General features: G+C 36.3%; 1 protein-coding gene across 5 annotated transcripts in view; it reads right to left on the bottom strand.

Moving 5' to 3' along the window:
- Positions 1-11,921: 11,921 nt before the first annotated feature.
- The window catches only part of LOC101352400 (N-deacetylase and N-sulfotransferase 4), a 493,510-nt gene continuing 488,276 nt past the window's right edge, over positions 11,922-17,155 (bottom strand). For all 5 annotated transcript variants that reach the window (XM_004385892.2, XM_023740189.1, XM_023740187.1 and 2 more), the window contains 2 exons: positions 15,429-15,531; positions 11,922-13,126 (listed from right to left, as the gene is read on the bottom strand). In XM_004385892.2, the coding sequence (XP_004385949.1) occupies positions 13,007-13,126; positions 15,429-15,531 (223 nt within the window). In that variant the 3' untranslated portion in view covers positions 11,922-13,006. The remainder of the gene's footprint in view (positions 13,127-15,428; positions 15,532-17,155) is intronic.

Below are 17,155 nucleotides of genomic sequence, written 5' to 3'. Positions count from 1 at the left end.
GCCATTTGTTTCTAGAAATTTATCCATTTCCTCTAGGTTTTCAAATTTGTTGGAGTATAGTTTTTCATAATATTCTGTTATAATCCTTTTTATTTCAATTGGGTCTTTTGTAATGTCCCCAATTTCATTTCTTATTTGCATAACCCAATAATTTTTAAGCAAGGTGTTGTTCAGTTTCCATGGGTTTGATTTTTTTCTTTTCCTTGCTTTTTCTGTTATTGATTTCTACTTTTATGTTTTTATGGTCAGAAAAGATGCTTTGTAATATTTCGATGCTTTGGATTCTGTTAAGGCTTGCTTTATGGCTCAATATGTGGTCTATTCTGGAGAATGCTCCATGTGCATTGGAAAAGAAAGTATCCTTGGCTGCTGTTGGGTGGAGTGTTCAGTATATGTCTATGAGAACAAGTTGGTTGATTGTGGCATTTAGATCTTCTGTGTCTATACTGAGCTTCTTTCTGGATGTTCTGTCCTTCACCAAAAGTGGTGTGTTCAAGTCTCCTACTATTATTGTGGAGCTGTCTATCTTTCTTTTGAATGCTGTTAGAGTTTGTTTTATGTGTTTTGGAGCCCTGTCGTTGAATGTGTAAGTATTTATTATGGTCATGTCCTACTGATGTATTGATCCTCTATTCATCATATTGTGTTCTTTCTTGTCCTTTGTGGTGGATTTTACTTTAAAGTCTGTTTTGTCAGAGATTAATATTGCCACTCCTGCCTTTTTTGAGTGTTGTTTGCTTGATATATATTTTTTCCATTCTTTGAGTTTTAGTTTGTTTGTGTCTTGAAGTCTAAGGCTTTTCTCTTGTAGGCAGCATACAGACAGATCCTGTTTTTTTATCCATTCTGTCACTCTTTGTCTCTTTATTGGTGCATTTAGTCTATTTACATTTAGAGTAATTAGTGATAGGTATGAGTTTATCTCTTTTTTTGTGTTATTGACAGTGTCTTTGTTCTGCTTAATTTTTTGTTCTGAGTCATTTTTATTTATGTATTTTCTTTTCACCTTTTTCATTGTTGTTGATTTTGTATTTATTCAGTCTTTATGTTTTTATTGTTTTTTATTTTGTTGTGTAGGGTTGTTAGTTTCCTTTGTGGTTGCCTTAATATTTACCCGTATTTTTCTAAGTTTAAACCAATCTTTTATTTCTTTATATTGCCTTGACTTCCTTTCCATATGAAAAATCTATGACTACATTTTTTAAGTCCCTCTTTTTTGTTTTAATTTTGTCATCTTTTACATATTGATATCTCTGTTTCCCTGTTTACAGTGTTTTAGCTTTTATTTATTTTTGTGACTTCCCTATCTGGGTTTATATCTGGTTGTTCTGTCCTGTGTCCTAGTCTTGGGTTTTTATCTGATGTTATTGATTTTCTAACCAGAGGACTCCCTTTAGTGTTTCTTGTAATTTTGGTTTGGGTTTTACAAATTTCCTAAATTCTATTTATCTGGAAATACCCTAATGTAGCCATCACATTTGAGAGACAGTTTTGCTGGATATATAATTCTTGGCTGGCAATTTTTTTCCTTCAAGGCTTTATATATGTCATCCCATTGCTTTCTTGCCTGCATGGTTTATGCTGAGTATTCTGAGGTTAGTCTTATTGACTCTCCTTTGTAGATAACTTTTCGTTTATTCCTAGCCACTCTTAAAATTCTCTCTTTATCTTTGGTTTTGGCAAGTTTGATTATAATATGTCTTGGTAACTTTCTTTTGGGATCTTCCTTGTGTGCGGTTAGATGAGCATCTTGGATAGATATCTTCTCCCTTTTCACGATAACAGGGAAGTTTTCTGCCAACAAATGTTCAACAATTCTCTCTATATTTTCTGTTATCCCCCTTGTGCTTGTACTCCAAACAGTCATAGGTTATTTCTCTCAATAGAGTCCCACATAATTCTTAGGGTTTCTTCATTTTTTTAAATTCTTTTATCTGATTTTTCCTTAAATAAGTTGGTGTCAAGTGCTTTATCTTCAGTCTCACTAATTCTGACTCCCATTCTGCTCCTATGACTTTCTATTGATTTGTCTAATTCTGAAATTTTATTGTTAATCTTCTGGATTTCTGATTGCTTTCTCTCTATGGATTCTTGCAGCCTGTTAAATTTGTCATTGTGCTCTTCTATAATCTTCTTAAGTTCCTCCATTGCTTTGTTTGTGTGTTCCTTGGCTTGTTTTGCATTTTGCCTGATCTGTTTCCTGATCTCTTGAAGAGTTCTATATATTAATCTTTTGTATTCTACCTCCAATAATTTCAAGAAGTTCTCTTCTTCTGGAAAATTTATTGATTCTTTGTTTTGGGAGATATTATATTTATTTATTGTATGTTTGCTTACTGTGTCTTATCTTCTTGTTTTGTTTTGTTTTATTTTGCTATGTGAGCTAGTTTGAGTATTGGTGCCTTTGAATCTCTAATGTCCTGTCACCAGGTGGTTAGATCTATTACTCAGTATGTGAGCCCAGGTGTCCTTTTACTTTTCTTGGATGGATTCAGCTCAGGTTTCCAGGTAGTCAGTCACCAAGTGTGCAGTGTAGGCTCTCACCTACAGTCCTAGACTGGTAAGGGTGATTGCAGTAGACACAGGTATCTGGCTGCAGTAGGGGGTCACGGCTGAGCAAGGAAGGGTGCTGATGGCTGCCCCTGAGTGTCTGGGAGGAAAGTGTGTCCCTGTTCCCTGGAGCACATAGGTGGGTGGGTTTTGCAGCTGGACTATGGACACCCAATGCTGTTGGTTGTAAGGACTTGGAGGCACCACTTATTGTTAGACCCCTGTTGCTGGAGGCTAGTTGACATGGGTGGAGCCACTAGCCCTTATGCCCCGATGTGGGTAGGTGAGGAGCTTGCTTAATGGATAGAGCAGTGTCAAATATCATGAACCTGTCACTCCACCATATAGCTGATACAGTTGAAGTTAGGCCTTTGTATTGTGCTAATGAGGGCCTACACTGTTTAGACTGGCCCACACAGGTCTATGCAGGGGCAAAAGGCATTCAAAGTCCATGGATCCCTTATGCTTGTGCCTAGGCAAAGGAGCTGTGCCTACCCTGAATTCCCGGCTTAGGAGAGCTCGCAGATTATTTTTTACCTGTCTATTAATTTGTTACCTCTCTAAGGGTGGAAGAATGGCTCAGGGCATGTGACGGGTCCTACTTCCAGCTCAGGGGATGCAGCAGTCACTGAAGCCAGCCAGGACTCTGTGCAGAGTGGGGAGGGGCAGGTAAATGGGAGAGAGATTTTTCCCAAAGTGGGTGTTTTTTGATCCGTGCGGTAGATTAGATGCATGTACTTATCTTTTGCTGATTGAGAGCCACTTTTCACTGGTTCTGGAGGCTTGAATAGACTCTCCACTGCTGTCTCTCCTGATGTGGAAAATGCATCCCGAGCACCACTGCTTGCCTCACAGTGATCTGGCCTGCAGGGTGCTGGTTCCCGCCTGGTCAGATGTGACCACTGCTTGCTTCTGCTGAACTGTCTCTCCCTCCCCCTGCTGCTCAGTCTGATTCCTCAACTTTGCCTTTGAGTTCAGTGCTCCTAGATTGTCATGTATAGTCAGTTCATTTGGTTTTCTGAGTCTTTGTTGTAAGAGGGACCACAAGAGACGTCTCACTACTCCACCGTCTTGGCCCTGCCTCCCTCCCTTGTAGAATTTAATAATGGAAGGAGTAAAGCATCTCTTTAATAACCGTTTTCTAAGTTTCTTGTCTTGGGCTCTTTGAAATGTGGGAAATGTCCTCTGTCTACCTGGAACCTGCTTCTCCTCCACACTTCCTGAGCTTTAAGGATTCATGTGCCACAGGGAGTGCTTTGACTGTTACCATGAAGGATTAGGTTTATTTCTGTGACCTTCCTTGTTTCCCTTTGTTTAATCATGATACAGGCTTTCTAAGACCAGTACCTAAACGCAGTCTTTTAACATGCCCCACCAGACCACTGTTTTCTCACATTGCTTGTGTTATTAAATCCAACATGCTTTTCTTGTTTGTTTTCTCTGTGAATTTCCGGCTTTCTGTGATTTGGGTAGGATAGATCTTAGCTGTGTCTGCCTTTAAAAGAAGTCATAAAGGAGTCTTGGAAACAATGCAGTCGGCACCCTCGTTGGAGCTGCGGAGAGGTCTGCAATAAATCTGTTGAACTTATTGCTATAGCTTTGAAGCTTTGAAACAGGCCAATTTACTTTCCTTTTCTGTAGGGTCTAATTCATTAGACTCCTGCTATAAAATTTTTATTGGAGAAGTTGAATCATAAAGTCAACCAGAAAGAAAGGATTTGGTGATAAGTGGTGTAACTGTCATAATGTGAAGAATAAAATGCTGCAGACAAAATAAAAGTATTTATTCAATTCTTTTAGAAGAGAAACAGCTTGAAAAAAGACAGCAATACTGTATTCCCATTGATGATAAATTTCAGTTTTGCAAACTTTAAAATGGCTTGTGAAAGTGGCATGGTTGGTGTATTGGAGACAAGATTACTATATCTGTGCTGTCATAATACACATACACGCATGTAAACATAAACGTATATGTGTATGAAATATATATATTGTCCCTTTCATGATCATTGGGATATATGGTTGCCCACTTACTTTTTCTGCCTCTCAGTTTCATTGGGAAGCTGCTTTCCCACTGACAGTGCATGCTGCCACAAGGCAGGGAGCATTATGACTGTTTGCAACTGAAAAAAATGAGCATATGCCACAAATTACCGTCTCTACAGGGTACTGTATGAGGTGTGTGCATTTTTGGTAAGAGAAAAAGAAATAAAAAAAAAAAATTAGGGACACTGTATGTTCCTCTGGACTCTAGGGGGCATCCGGGGTAGAATTAGTGAGGCAATGTATGTCCCTCAGGACTTGGAGGGTAGGATTGTTGGAAGGGGAAAAATAAAAAATCCATACTACCTACCAAAAATTCAACAATGCTCAATGATACAGCATGTTTCCATTAATAAAAACACATAGTATTAAAAAAAAAAATTCAAAGCAGAAAATAATTGATCTTGAAAGGTTATATACATGGGATATAATCTTTTCACATATAATCCTCACATAGTATGACGTTCACCCAAGGATATGATCTGTTCAGCACAAAACAAAGTAATGCAATCAACTCTCAATCTAGACTTGCTGTTATTTTCATAAACCTGATTTACTACTAATGAGCTTGATGACTTTATGATTAAAAAGAAAAAAAAAAAACCTATTGCTGTGGAGTCAATTCTGACTTATAGTGAACCTATAGGACAGAATAGAGCTGCACCATAGGGTTTCCAAGGAGTGGCTGGTGGATTCAAACTGCCCTTATAGGGCAGTTCTACTATGTCCTATAGGGTCAGTATGAGTTGGAAATCTACTTGAAGGCACACAACAACAACACAATCTTTAAGGAAGCAGATTGCTCAGTCTTTCTCCTGCAGAGCTACTGGGTAGGTTCAAACCGCCAACCTTTCAGTTAGCAGCAGAGCACTTAACCATTGCGCCACCAGGGCTCCTTAGCTATAGGTTTACATATACTTAGTTTTAGCAACAGTTTCAAAGGCTTCTGGGAAAGAACTCTGTGCCATTTTCAGGCAACATTCTGGGAACATGCAGGAGGAAATTATAATTGATCTAGATATGTGTGAGTTTAGTATATAGATTCTGCTGCATAGGGGGTACAGACAGAAAAACACATCTACAACTTCGCTCTGTACAATGTGGAGTAAGGAGACCCTACTTTAAATAACTTCGACAAATCAAATTTTGTTGATTTTGAAACTTAAGTGCCAAGTGGATTAAGTTCCTCCACATGCTTGCACCAACACACCCCACCACACACTACTATGTTTCTGACTTGTGATCCATCTTCATCAATAAACAAAACAGGAGAGAAAAGAAAATGAACCCAATGTAACATTTCCTTCTCCGGTACACTCTAATTTGTATGTCTGTGTGGCCTGGTCCATGTATGTGGGAGCTCCTTCTTGCTTTGGGTCAGAATCAGCTTAAGTGTCTGCCCTGGTTTCCTGAAAACATTGTTGATAGTTATCCAATCCATAGTGTCTTTTTGTCTTACACCAGCCCACACGATCTGGAAATGGCCTTTGACAGCCACAGAATGCAGTCGTGATTCTCTTGTTTCCTTGCCAACTGGTTCTGAACTCTCTTCTCTGCTTCTAGTGTTTTATTCCTAATATGTCACTTAGGTTTCTGAGAAGACTTGTAAATTTTAAGATGTTAATGGAGTCTTAAACAATATCCATTAAGATATTAAGAATATCTTAGAAATAATTGTGTTTACACAGACATACCTGATTACATGTAGATATTTTAATTTCATTTGAATTTAAATCAGAGAAAAAGGTACTAGAGATTTTTTGACATACTAATTCTATTTATCCTTTATCTAGGCAGTGTTTACACAGACATTTTAAACATGTCATGAAACAATTAGCAGTATTTGTTAGTAGGAAAAGAAAAAGAAAGAAAAAAAAACAAGAAAACAACTTTAAAACACAAGGTCCTCAATGGTCAAATACCAAGTCAATAACCTTTTATCCCTTCTATATATCAAACTCTTGTTGATTCTAAACACGCACTTTCCGCACACTAAGTGCACTGTAGACTGCTGACTCTTAGTTTTGTTTTGGTCGTAAACTAATACATTTGTAGAAACCAACACTGTGAGGTCTTTAAACTTATATGAAGGAGTAACAGTGAATGTAGTTCAATTACTGAAGTATCTTAAGAATGCTGAATTTGGCATGTTTGGGTGAGTGGGAGCATGGTTTTACTAAATCAGAAAGGGTGACTTAGAAGTCCATACATAAAAACTCTTCTAGAGAACAGACAAGACTCTTAAACCCAAACACCCTTGGGAACTTATATCTTGGTACGATGAATGAGTGAATAACTTTGGGTTTTTAAGTTTTAAGCTTAAGAATTGAATTTCAATTTCCCACAGGTATAAAGGTATAAGGTTATTCATGTATTCCTTTAAGTTATTTGTACTAACTTTATGCCAGAATGCATCTTTCCTTTGATAATTTAGAATTTAGCATGTAGACAGACATGTAAAAAATTACACTATAATGTAGATACAAAAGTAATGGAGTCCTCCAAGAATATCAGAACACCGAATATCAGAGTACAGGTCTAAAGATGTTATCATTAATACCCAGATATCGATGGCCTAATCCCAAGGGAACTAGAATATTTCTGGTACAACTTGAGGCCAAAGAACTTTATCAACTCCTATACAGTCCAAAGCCTTGACATTTCTTTGTTTCAGAGCTCAAAGAATATGGGAGGGAAAGGGAGTGGACTTCCACAGTCAGATTGCTTGAGGTTCAAAGAGTTATAATGTTAGTGAATCAGCAATGTTAATTCATACACGTATTCACCTTCCCCCTTAGTGGTTAATAAATACTAATATGGTTGGGTATTAATTCTAGTATCAGTGCATATTTGGAGCCAAGAATCACTACTCCTCTTTCATATTGAAACCTTATTGATGATCCAGGTCACTGTGTTAAACTCTTTCTTGTGTTAAAGGCATTCTTATTTCAACTTCCAATTCACTCTCCCTGAAATCTGGTCTTCATAGCACTCACACAATTCTATTTGATAAATTTGTACTAACCTGTATCACAGTGTCAGACAGGGTTTAAGCCTTTTTTTCCCCTAGAAGATCTTGAGGTCTCATGAAAATAAATTGATGCAAATGATTACACTGGGATAGGAGTGCCAATAAATTCCACTAGACAGAAGAACCTGAACTCTTACCCTGTTTAGATGTCTTATTCACCAAAGGAGATAAGGCACTATAGGAAGGTGGAGAAGAAGAACTAAATCTGCTACAGTGACACCAGGAAGGTTTCATAGAGGAAGAGCTGAGACTTCAAGGGAGACTAGCAGGCTAGTCTAGGAGGGACAAAAGGGATAAAGAGACTGCAATTGAATGGACTAAGGTGAAACTAACTCACTGTGAATATAGATCACCAGAACAATAGCAGGGAGCAGAACAAAATTTATTTTTAGACAGTGGTGGTAAAGACAGTTTCCCATTTAATTACATAATTATGCATTTAAGACACACACACATACACACGTATATGCCACTTGCCATTGAGTCAGTTCTGACTCATCGTGACCCCATGTGTGGCAGAGTAGAACTGTGCTCTATAGGGCTTTCGATGATTGATTTTTCAGAAGTAGATAGCCAGGCCTTTCTTCTGAGACACCTCTAGGGTGGACACAGACTTCTGTTCTTCCAGTTAGCAGCTGGGCTGGTCCGTTTGCACCCCTAGGGATTCTTTCTCTCTTTCTCACTCTCTTCATATATATGTGCAGAAACATATTCTTTTCTGATGAATACTGTGAATTGAATTGAGTCCCCCCAAAAGAAGTGTCAAAGTCTGTCTTGGATTGAATTGTGTCCCCCCCAAATATCTGTCAGCTTGGCTGGGTCGTGATTCTCAGTGTTGTATGATTGCCTATCATTTTGTAATCTGATGTGATTTCCCTATGTGTTGTAAATCCTATCACTATGATGTAATCAGATGTTGATGAGGTCTACAAGATTAGATAGTGTCTTGAGTCAGTCTCTCTTGAGATATAAAAGAGAGAAGCAAGCAGAGAGAGAGGGGGACCTCATACCACCAAGAAAGCAGTGCCGGGAGCACAGCAGGTCATTTGGACCTGAGGTTCCTGCTCTGAGATACTCCCAGACTAAGGGAAGACTGCTGACAAGGACCTTCCTCCATAGCCGACAGAGAGAGAAAGCCTTCCCCTGGAGCTGGACACCCTGAATTTGGACTTCTAGCCTACTGGACTGTGAGAGAATAAACTTCTCTTGTTAAAGCCACCCACCTGTGGTATTTCTGTTATAGCAGCACCAGATGACTAAGACAAAGTCCTAACCCTGTACCTGTGAATGTGCTCTGGTTTCAAAATAAGGGTTTTATTTTGTTATGTTAATGAGTTCAGACCTGAGTAGGGTGGGCCCTAAACATAATCCCTTCTAAGTGGCATCATATAAAAAGGAAAAACAGATACAGAGAGTTCCACGCACAAGGGGAAGATGCCATGTAAAGGCCTGTCTACAAGCCAAGGAATACCAAGAAATGCCCGGGGCTGCCAGAAGCTAAAAGAGACAAAGAATTATCGTCTCCTACAGCAGGCAGAGCATGACCCTGCCAACACCCTGGATTTAGACTCCTAGCCTCAGCTCTTAACCACTATGCCACCAGGGCTCCATGAGACAATACTTTGCTGTTCTTTAAAGCCACCCACTTTGTGGTATTTTGCTATCGTTCCCCTAAGAAACTAAGCAATGAAAGAAGAGAGAGTGGTTGGAATATATACATTATTTTTGTGATTAATATATTCCAGCATTACTATATCAGATACTGTGTTAAAACATTTACATATATTCTCATTTAGTGTTTATACTTGCCCAATAACTAATTATTCTTACTGTTGTCATTTTACAAAAAGAAAAGAAACTATGACTCAGGGAAGTTCAACAAATTGGCCAAGACCACACAGCTAGTGAAAGACAGAACAGGGATGAGAACACAGATAGCCAAAGTCCATGCTCATAAGCTTCTGGTATACTTGTTATATGTCCATAACTCGGTAGTATGTACATAGTGAAAAAGAAAAAGGAAAGGAAAAAGATTCAACTATTGATTAAAATCTTGGATTTTAGAGGAGAAACAACATTACTCTAGTGACATACCAGCAGTAGTATTTATTCTGAAGTCAGAACCAAGAATACGTTATGCATGTACTACAACAGTTATTTTAACAGTTTGAGTAAATACAGGGTTTTCTTTATGCTTTTCCCACCCTCCTCCCTGGCTCACACAAGAAAATATAATTTAGGTGATCAAAAACTAGTTAAAGTTTCTCAGATACCACATATATGCATATACATTTGCATAAACACACACATATTTTTGTGTGTGTGTGTATAATATATATGTGTGTGTATACATACACATATGCATACACACCTCATGGTTAGCTGTATTCTTGTAATTGAGAGAAAATTCTGTATGCCAGACTCCTAGATTTCTTTCTTTTCAAAACCATTATCAGTATTATTTTTGAGGTAATTCTGTCAAACAAATGCTTAATATGTTATCTAGTCACCAAAAACAAAGTATTTAAGACATTATTCCAGTATTGTAATTAAAAATAAATCAACATTCATGGAAAATGGTTTGCTTTATATTATATTAAAACAATGAGATAGAACAAAAAATACATATGATACATGTAATATGGGTTTCTTAAAATAGAGACAAATAAAATCTCTTATCGAACTAAAAGCTTTTTTTTTCTAAGAAAAAATACAGTGATAGAAATTTTTCTCACTAGCATTTGTCCTTGTTGCTAATTTAATTCACTTTGGGCCATTGTTTATTACATATAAATTTGTTTTGGATTAGTTTTGTAATACAATCTTTAGAAATTTTTAGAGACTAGTATTTGATAAACATACACTATATTTTGATGTAGACTCCCCCAACAAAAATTACATCTACCTTTATCAATGTGAAGTAATCAATAATTATATTCTTGAGTTAGGCAGCTGGAGTGAAAAAAAGAAGGAAAGAAGAAAAGAAAGTAGCTTGATTAAATATTTTAGGGAGATGTTTAAAATTTAAAAGCATATTCTATTCAAGACCAAGGGATGTAATTTATTTAAAATTTTAAATAATTACATATAATAAATCTTCAGTCAACAATTCCCAAGTAGTGAGTAAAAATTGGGAAAACCAAAACCGAAATTTTTCCTGATTTATTACAACTTCTCATAGCCCAGAGTTCCTCTAAGTAGTTTATTTTAAGATTAAGATGTATTATATAATTAAAATTTATTTGGTTGTCTTTATTATCAAACTCAGTAAGAAAAATGTGGACACTGATTGAAATGAACTAGGCAGATGAGACAGCTCGTGTTTGGAAAATTTTGCACTCAGATACTCATAGGTAGGTGAATAATACTGTATAAGTTGTTTAGGAAAAATGCAGAAAAGGAGTTATGTTTCCAAAAATCTGGTGATGAGTTGGAGAACCTTGAGTCAAATAAATTTTACTTTTACTTGATATGAAAAATATCTCCTTTCCCTTGCATAAATATCCCTTTTGTCCCACTTGGAAAAAAATTCAATCTTTATTTCAAGAAAGACAGAATTAGAATATAAACTGGAGGAAAATTAAGGAAAAAAATCAATCAAATCCTATAGCTTTAAATACATTATTATTGTGATTTTTATGTGCTTAATGGAATGCTGCGAAGCACACACTCACCTATAACAGAATAAGGCTGAGAATTTAAGTCTCACATTAACAGAGGGACAATAAAAGTAATAGTTTGTAATTTAATATTAAATCATGTCCATAAAAAAAATTGGATTTTCTTAAAGAAAATCAGGAGCTTCTAGATGCAGTGGGAAAACAAAACTATTAAGTATAAATGCAAAGCAGAATTCTGAAGTAAAATATGTAAAAATTATGAGTCTCTTTTAAAAAAACAACCAAAAACAAAGAGTTTTGGTTTTCTATTGAATTAGATCAAGGATAATTTCTCAAATTAAAGGAAAAAGTAATATACTTTACAGCCTACAGAAGAATCACTTTGGAGGAAGGGTGGAATGATGGGTAATGTTACCAAAGCCAGTTTGATTTACTGTTGAAATTTTATCTTCATTCATTACTAAAAGATTGACAAAGGCTTAATAAATCTTCATTGACAAGTAGGATAAAAATCTAACAAATATGACATTAACCCTAAAATAAGAGAGGAACCTATAACTCTAAGATAGAAAGGCCATCACTTCTGTAGAATTTACTTTTTGGACAGCACGACTGAGAAATAGGGTTTAGGTTAGAGAATAGTGATGTTTGAAGAGATAAGATTTAGCTTATATTTCTTTTTTTTTTTTTTAACAGGCATTAAAAACACAACCCTCTACAATAGTATATGCGCTGGTATATACGAAAAATCCATGCTTTAAAATGATTGACATATACTACATAGAAGGCATAAGTGCCTCACTATAACTGTAAACAGATCTTGGTGTTTTCATTCAGTATCTTATCAATAAAGGTGTTTCTTCTACCTTGGACAGTGAAAAAATATATAACTACTACATCATTAGCAAGGTGGAAATATGTTGATTAATAGTATCTTAATATTTTGGATCCTTTTAAAGATGGCCTTGCACATACTGGTGATATTATGCAAAGCATGCATTGTTGTCCCTTGATCTCAAAACTCTGTGACACATTCCTTGGAAGTATAATGTAAAATTCACTGAGAATGGTATTTCTTGTCAGATAAAATAGCAGTATCAATGAAGATGGAACCTTTCAAATAGTCTCCTCCTACAAGAGGAAAACAGACAAAAAACATGGGAGGCTAATAACGTCATGATTTTTCTAACAAGTCAATGATTCATAAAGAGGAGTAACAACAGAAGAAAATATATATGGGTTATATTTTGAATCAATAATGAATGTTCAAAAAATAAGAGCATGGGGTAATCTTTATTTTCATAACAAAAGCAAAATTGTTTTGAAATTAGCAAGGGAAAAAATGTTAGCCCTTAATTCAGACATTGGTTACCACTAACCCATTTACAGTTACCTCAAACTCTATCTTTATCCTCAAGATTGTAATCTATCACTTGCATATAATGAAGCTTATCAGTCATTGAGTTTCTGAAACCTTCTGGTTAACAGAGGAACTAGGCTGTGTTATGATCTCCACACTAGAAACTGCATAATGCTACAAAACCCCACATTATTTTCCAAAAGGTCACACAGGGATTGACAGTAATTGCCAATGCGTGCATATATAACAGTTTTCATTTTATGAAAAAGATAGAAGGAAATTTATTCACACAGTCTTCTGCAGACAATCACAAGTGCATTAGGGAATAAAAGTTGTGGGGTTGTTTCTGTTTCTGTTTAATAGCAAAAGGAAGTATCTTGAGCCTTGGTCTTGTCTCCAGTGCTATCTCACTTTCTGCAGCTCCTGTCTCAGCCATGACGGCAGAGGCTGCCCCAGTCTATGCAGCAGTTTGGACAGTTCCACATTATGATCTCGGTAATAATTAGAGAGGAATGTTCGAGACTGAAAAGCAAAAAAGGAAAAGAAGACTTGAAAGAAGTCATTAGTTCATCAAACTAGATTGTACAATCTACATTTCACAAGGAATTTTGATTATTACAATGCAGCTGTCTATAAAATATTTATTTATTGGTATTTTTCCTCGGGTATCATTGATTTTTATCTTTTGAAGAGATTAGGCAAAAGTGTAGCTGTGAAATAAAAATTAGGGGGAAAAAAGTTGCCATCAATTCTAACTCATGGTGACCTCATGTGTGTCAGAGTAGAACTGTGCTCCACAGGGTTTTCAATGCCTGATGTTTTTGGACTTAGATCACCAAGCCTTTCTGCATAGGCGCCCTGGGTAAACTCCAACCACCAACTGTTTGGTTAGCAGCAGAGTGCATTAACCTTTGCGCAACCCAGGGACACCAAAATAAAAATAGGCCCAAGTATATCCTATGTGATTTATCTACCATTATGGCACATATTTATTGGAGGATTGATGAAGTCTACACAGTAAGAAAATTTGATGGAAGTATATTATTGGAGAAGAATGAGGGAGAGGCCTGATGTTAACTAAATCTACAGAAGTGAGCAAGATAAAAACATATTTCTTTTTAAATTGATCGTGTTCTGTAAAATTGGCCCATAGTATAAAAATAAAAAGTAAACACAAATAATCATAACAGTTGAAATTCATGATTAAAAATAACTTTTAACATTACACAAAACACTTCTGTATTGGTTCAGGTCAAAATAGATCATTATTTTTTTTAATAATCAAGAGCACTCTACTTCTAAAATATTACAAGGTCCCTGAAGCTCGATTTTCTTTGTGATTCTTATATTCTTAGTCAAGCTAGACTGATTGGCCCTTACTGTATGAATGATTAAAAAAGAAGATTATTAAATATATAAACGGCTTTAATTTTATGTTCATCTTTTATTTACTTAGGTTTCTGGAAAACAGAACATTCAGAATTCGTTTTCCTTTTTGGATGCCACTTGCTTCATATTATAACCCAATTAAAATAGTTTTGCGTCTTAAGAGAAGAAATGAACACATTCCCTGTGTAGGTATACGTAGCAGTGGCCCATACATCCTTCTCTACCCGGTCAATTTTCCACCATCTCTCTTAAGCCCTATTCAATATTTTAATACAAATGGATCTCTTTCTTCATGAAACTCCCTTAGCAACTTTTGTGTATACCATGGAAATGGATTTAACACAACTATATTTTGTCTTGTACCATTCACCAGTTATTTCATTGCATTTCTTCTCTTAAGCCATATTGTAAACACTTCAAATTCTGGGTAAGATGTTTATTGAAGTAGTGGGAACATGACATTGATTTCTTGGCAGATTAAAGTGATTTCTGAAACCCTTTTGAAATTACTGAGTTCAAAGGTGTAGTTTAAGGACCTCCTGGTACTTCTATTTCCATAGTAACACCTGAATTACTTCCACTCTCACTCTGCCCACCTTAACTTAGGAGAGATACTCATTATATTTGGCCAAGCTAATTGCTAACCGGTTTTCCAGTCCTGTTGTTGTTATTGTTGTGTGCCATCAAGTCAATTCCGACTCGTAAAGACCCAGTGCAAAGTGCAGAACTGTCCCGTAGGATTTCCTGGGTAGTCATCTTTATGGGGGCAGATCGACATACCTTTTCTCCTGGGGAGTGGCTGGTGGGTTCAAACCACCAACCTTTTGGTTAGCAGCCGAGCTCTTTACCGTTGTGCCACCAGGGCTCCTTTCCCAACCCTAAGCTATCATGTTTCTACATTGTGTTTCTCCTCATACCCTCACTTCTATTAAAAGATTTTTTTCTGCCTTTTTGGTTTTTTTATTGTTTTATGGATCCTATTATAAATCAGTGTTCACTACTAATTTATTCATCCTATAATAAATCAGGGTTTGTGACTGTTTTATCGTTTAATCCTCGCCATTGCTGAGCAAAGTACCGTGTATGGTGTAAGCACTGGATACAACATACTGGATACATAAAAATAGCACTTGTGTATTTTACTCCAAATCAGTTGTTTCATGAATAGTTTGAGTTCTTTATATATTGTTACTATTAAACTATGCAATATTTATGTTTGAATTACATTCTGGTAGCAAACAATATCTAGGGATATCTATCAATCATCTATCAATGTCTATCTATCTAATCTAGCTAGCTAGCTATCTTCTAAATATATAAGACTATTGATAGTAAAGGAAGGGCAGACAAAAGAAAGTAACTTTGTCACTAGTTTTGAAATAGCTGTATATATAGAATTTTACCAGAGTAATTCAAAGACTGTGAAAAATATTACCTCTGGATCCATGGGAGGATATTTTCGGCCTTTGCTTTTTCCAAGGCATTTGGTCTTTCCTCCTTCCAACAGTTGACACCAAAAGCCCTTTTGGGGATCAAACCTACAATAAATCAAACATATAATGACTATAACTCGTATACTGATGTTTGAGTGAGACAGCCTCTTCAACTGGATAAATGAAATTCTCTTTGTAGGCCCATTGCTTTAAATTAATTTAATTAAATTTTACAAATATTTATTGGGCTGATTTTAGAATAAAGAAGCTATATGTTATTATGAATAAGGAAGACCAAAGAAGAATTGACACCTTTGAATTACAGTGTTGGTGAAGAATATTGAATATACCATGGACTGCCAGAAGAATGAGTAAATCTGTCTTGGAAGAGGTACAGCCAGAAAGCTCCTTCGAAGCAAGGATGGCGAGACTTTCCCTCACATACTTTAGACATGTTATCAGGAGGGGCTCAGTCCCTGGAGAAGGACATCATGCTTGGTAAAATAAAGGGTCAGTGAAAAGGAGGAAGACCCTCAACGAAATGGATTGACACAACGGCTACGACAATAGGTTCAAGCATAACAACAATTATGAAGCTGGTGCAGGTCCAGGCAGTGTTTCATTCTGTTGTACACAGGGTCGCTATGCATTGGACACGACTCAGTGGCATCTGACAACATATGCTGTTATATATATTTGAATAATTCTACTGTAATTAAAAAGACATGTAGAGTTTTAATCCAATTTTACTTTGGAATTATTAAGTTCCATATTTTACCTATGCATCCATAAAAGATCAAGTACCAATCATCAGAATTACAGTGTATATATAAAGGACAATCAGAATATTTTGTTTACTTATTAATGTGATTTCTACCCAAAAATATATTAACAGAATTCTTTAAAATCATTCAATTAATGTATATCAATTTGGCTAGAAATAGTTTAAGTATACTTCTCTCTGAATATAAATATGAATCAAATCTCCATAAATTTGAAGGTCTCTGGGTGGCATGAATGCTCTTCTACTAACCTAAAGGTTGGCAGTTCGAACCTACCTAGTGGCACCATGGAAGAAATGTCTGGTGATCTGCTTCTATAAAGATTATTATTGTTGCTGTATGCTGTTCAGTGGATTCTAACTCATAGCAAACCTGCAGGACACGGTAGAATTGCCCCATAGGGTTTCCTAGGCTGAAATCTTTACAGGAGCAGATCACCAGATCTTTTCTCCCATGGAGTGGCTGGTGGATTCAAACCACTAATCTTTCAGTTAGAGGCTGAGTGCTTAACCATTGTGCTACCAGGGCTCCTTTTCCATAAAGGATACTGCCGAGAAAATTCTATGGAGCAGTTCAATTCTGTAATACATGAGGTTGCCATGAGTGAGGATCAACTCAACAGCAGTGGGTTTAAAATTTATAAAAATTCTGTACTTTTTGCAGTTCCAAATTTTTACACTTTTCAAGAAGACAATTAAAAACGTAAAAACATAGCTTATTATGTTTTTTTTCAACAACATGAAACACAGATTCTCCATGGTATATGGGAGATTAGATAACTCTTTACTTCCTTTGTTGAAGGTAGACGATCCTGGCACAGTGCTTAAGTGCTATGGCTATTAACCGAAAGGTCAGCAGTTTGAATCCACCAGGCACTCCTTGGAAACCCTGTGGGGCAGTTCTACTGTGTCCTACACTGGATGGCAGTGTGTTTGGTTTTTGGTTTT

Source organism: Trichechus manatus, unplaced genomic scaffold (genome assembly GCF_000243295.1).
Source record: "Trichechus manatus latirostris isolate Lorelei unplaced genomic scaffold, TriManLat1.0 scaffold00150, whole genome shotgun sequence".
Classification (NCBI taxonomy): domain Eukaryota; kingdom Metazoa; phylum Chordata; class Mammalia; order Sirenia; family Trichechidae; genus Trichechus; species Trichechus manatus.
The sequence above is the reverse complement of the archived record's forward strand: the minus strand, read 5'-3'. Positions and strand labels throughout refer to the sequence as shown.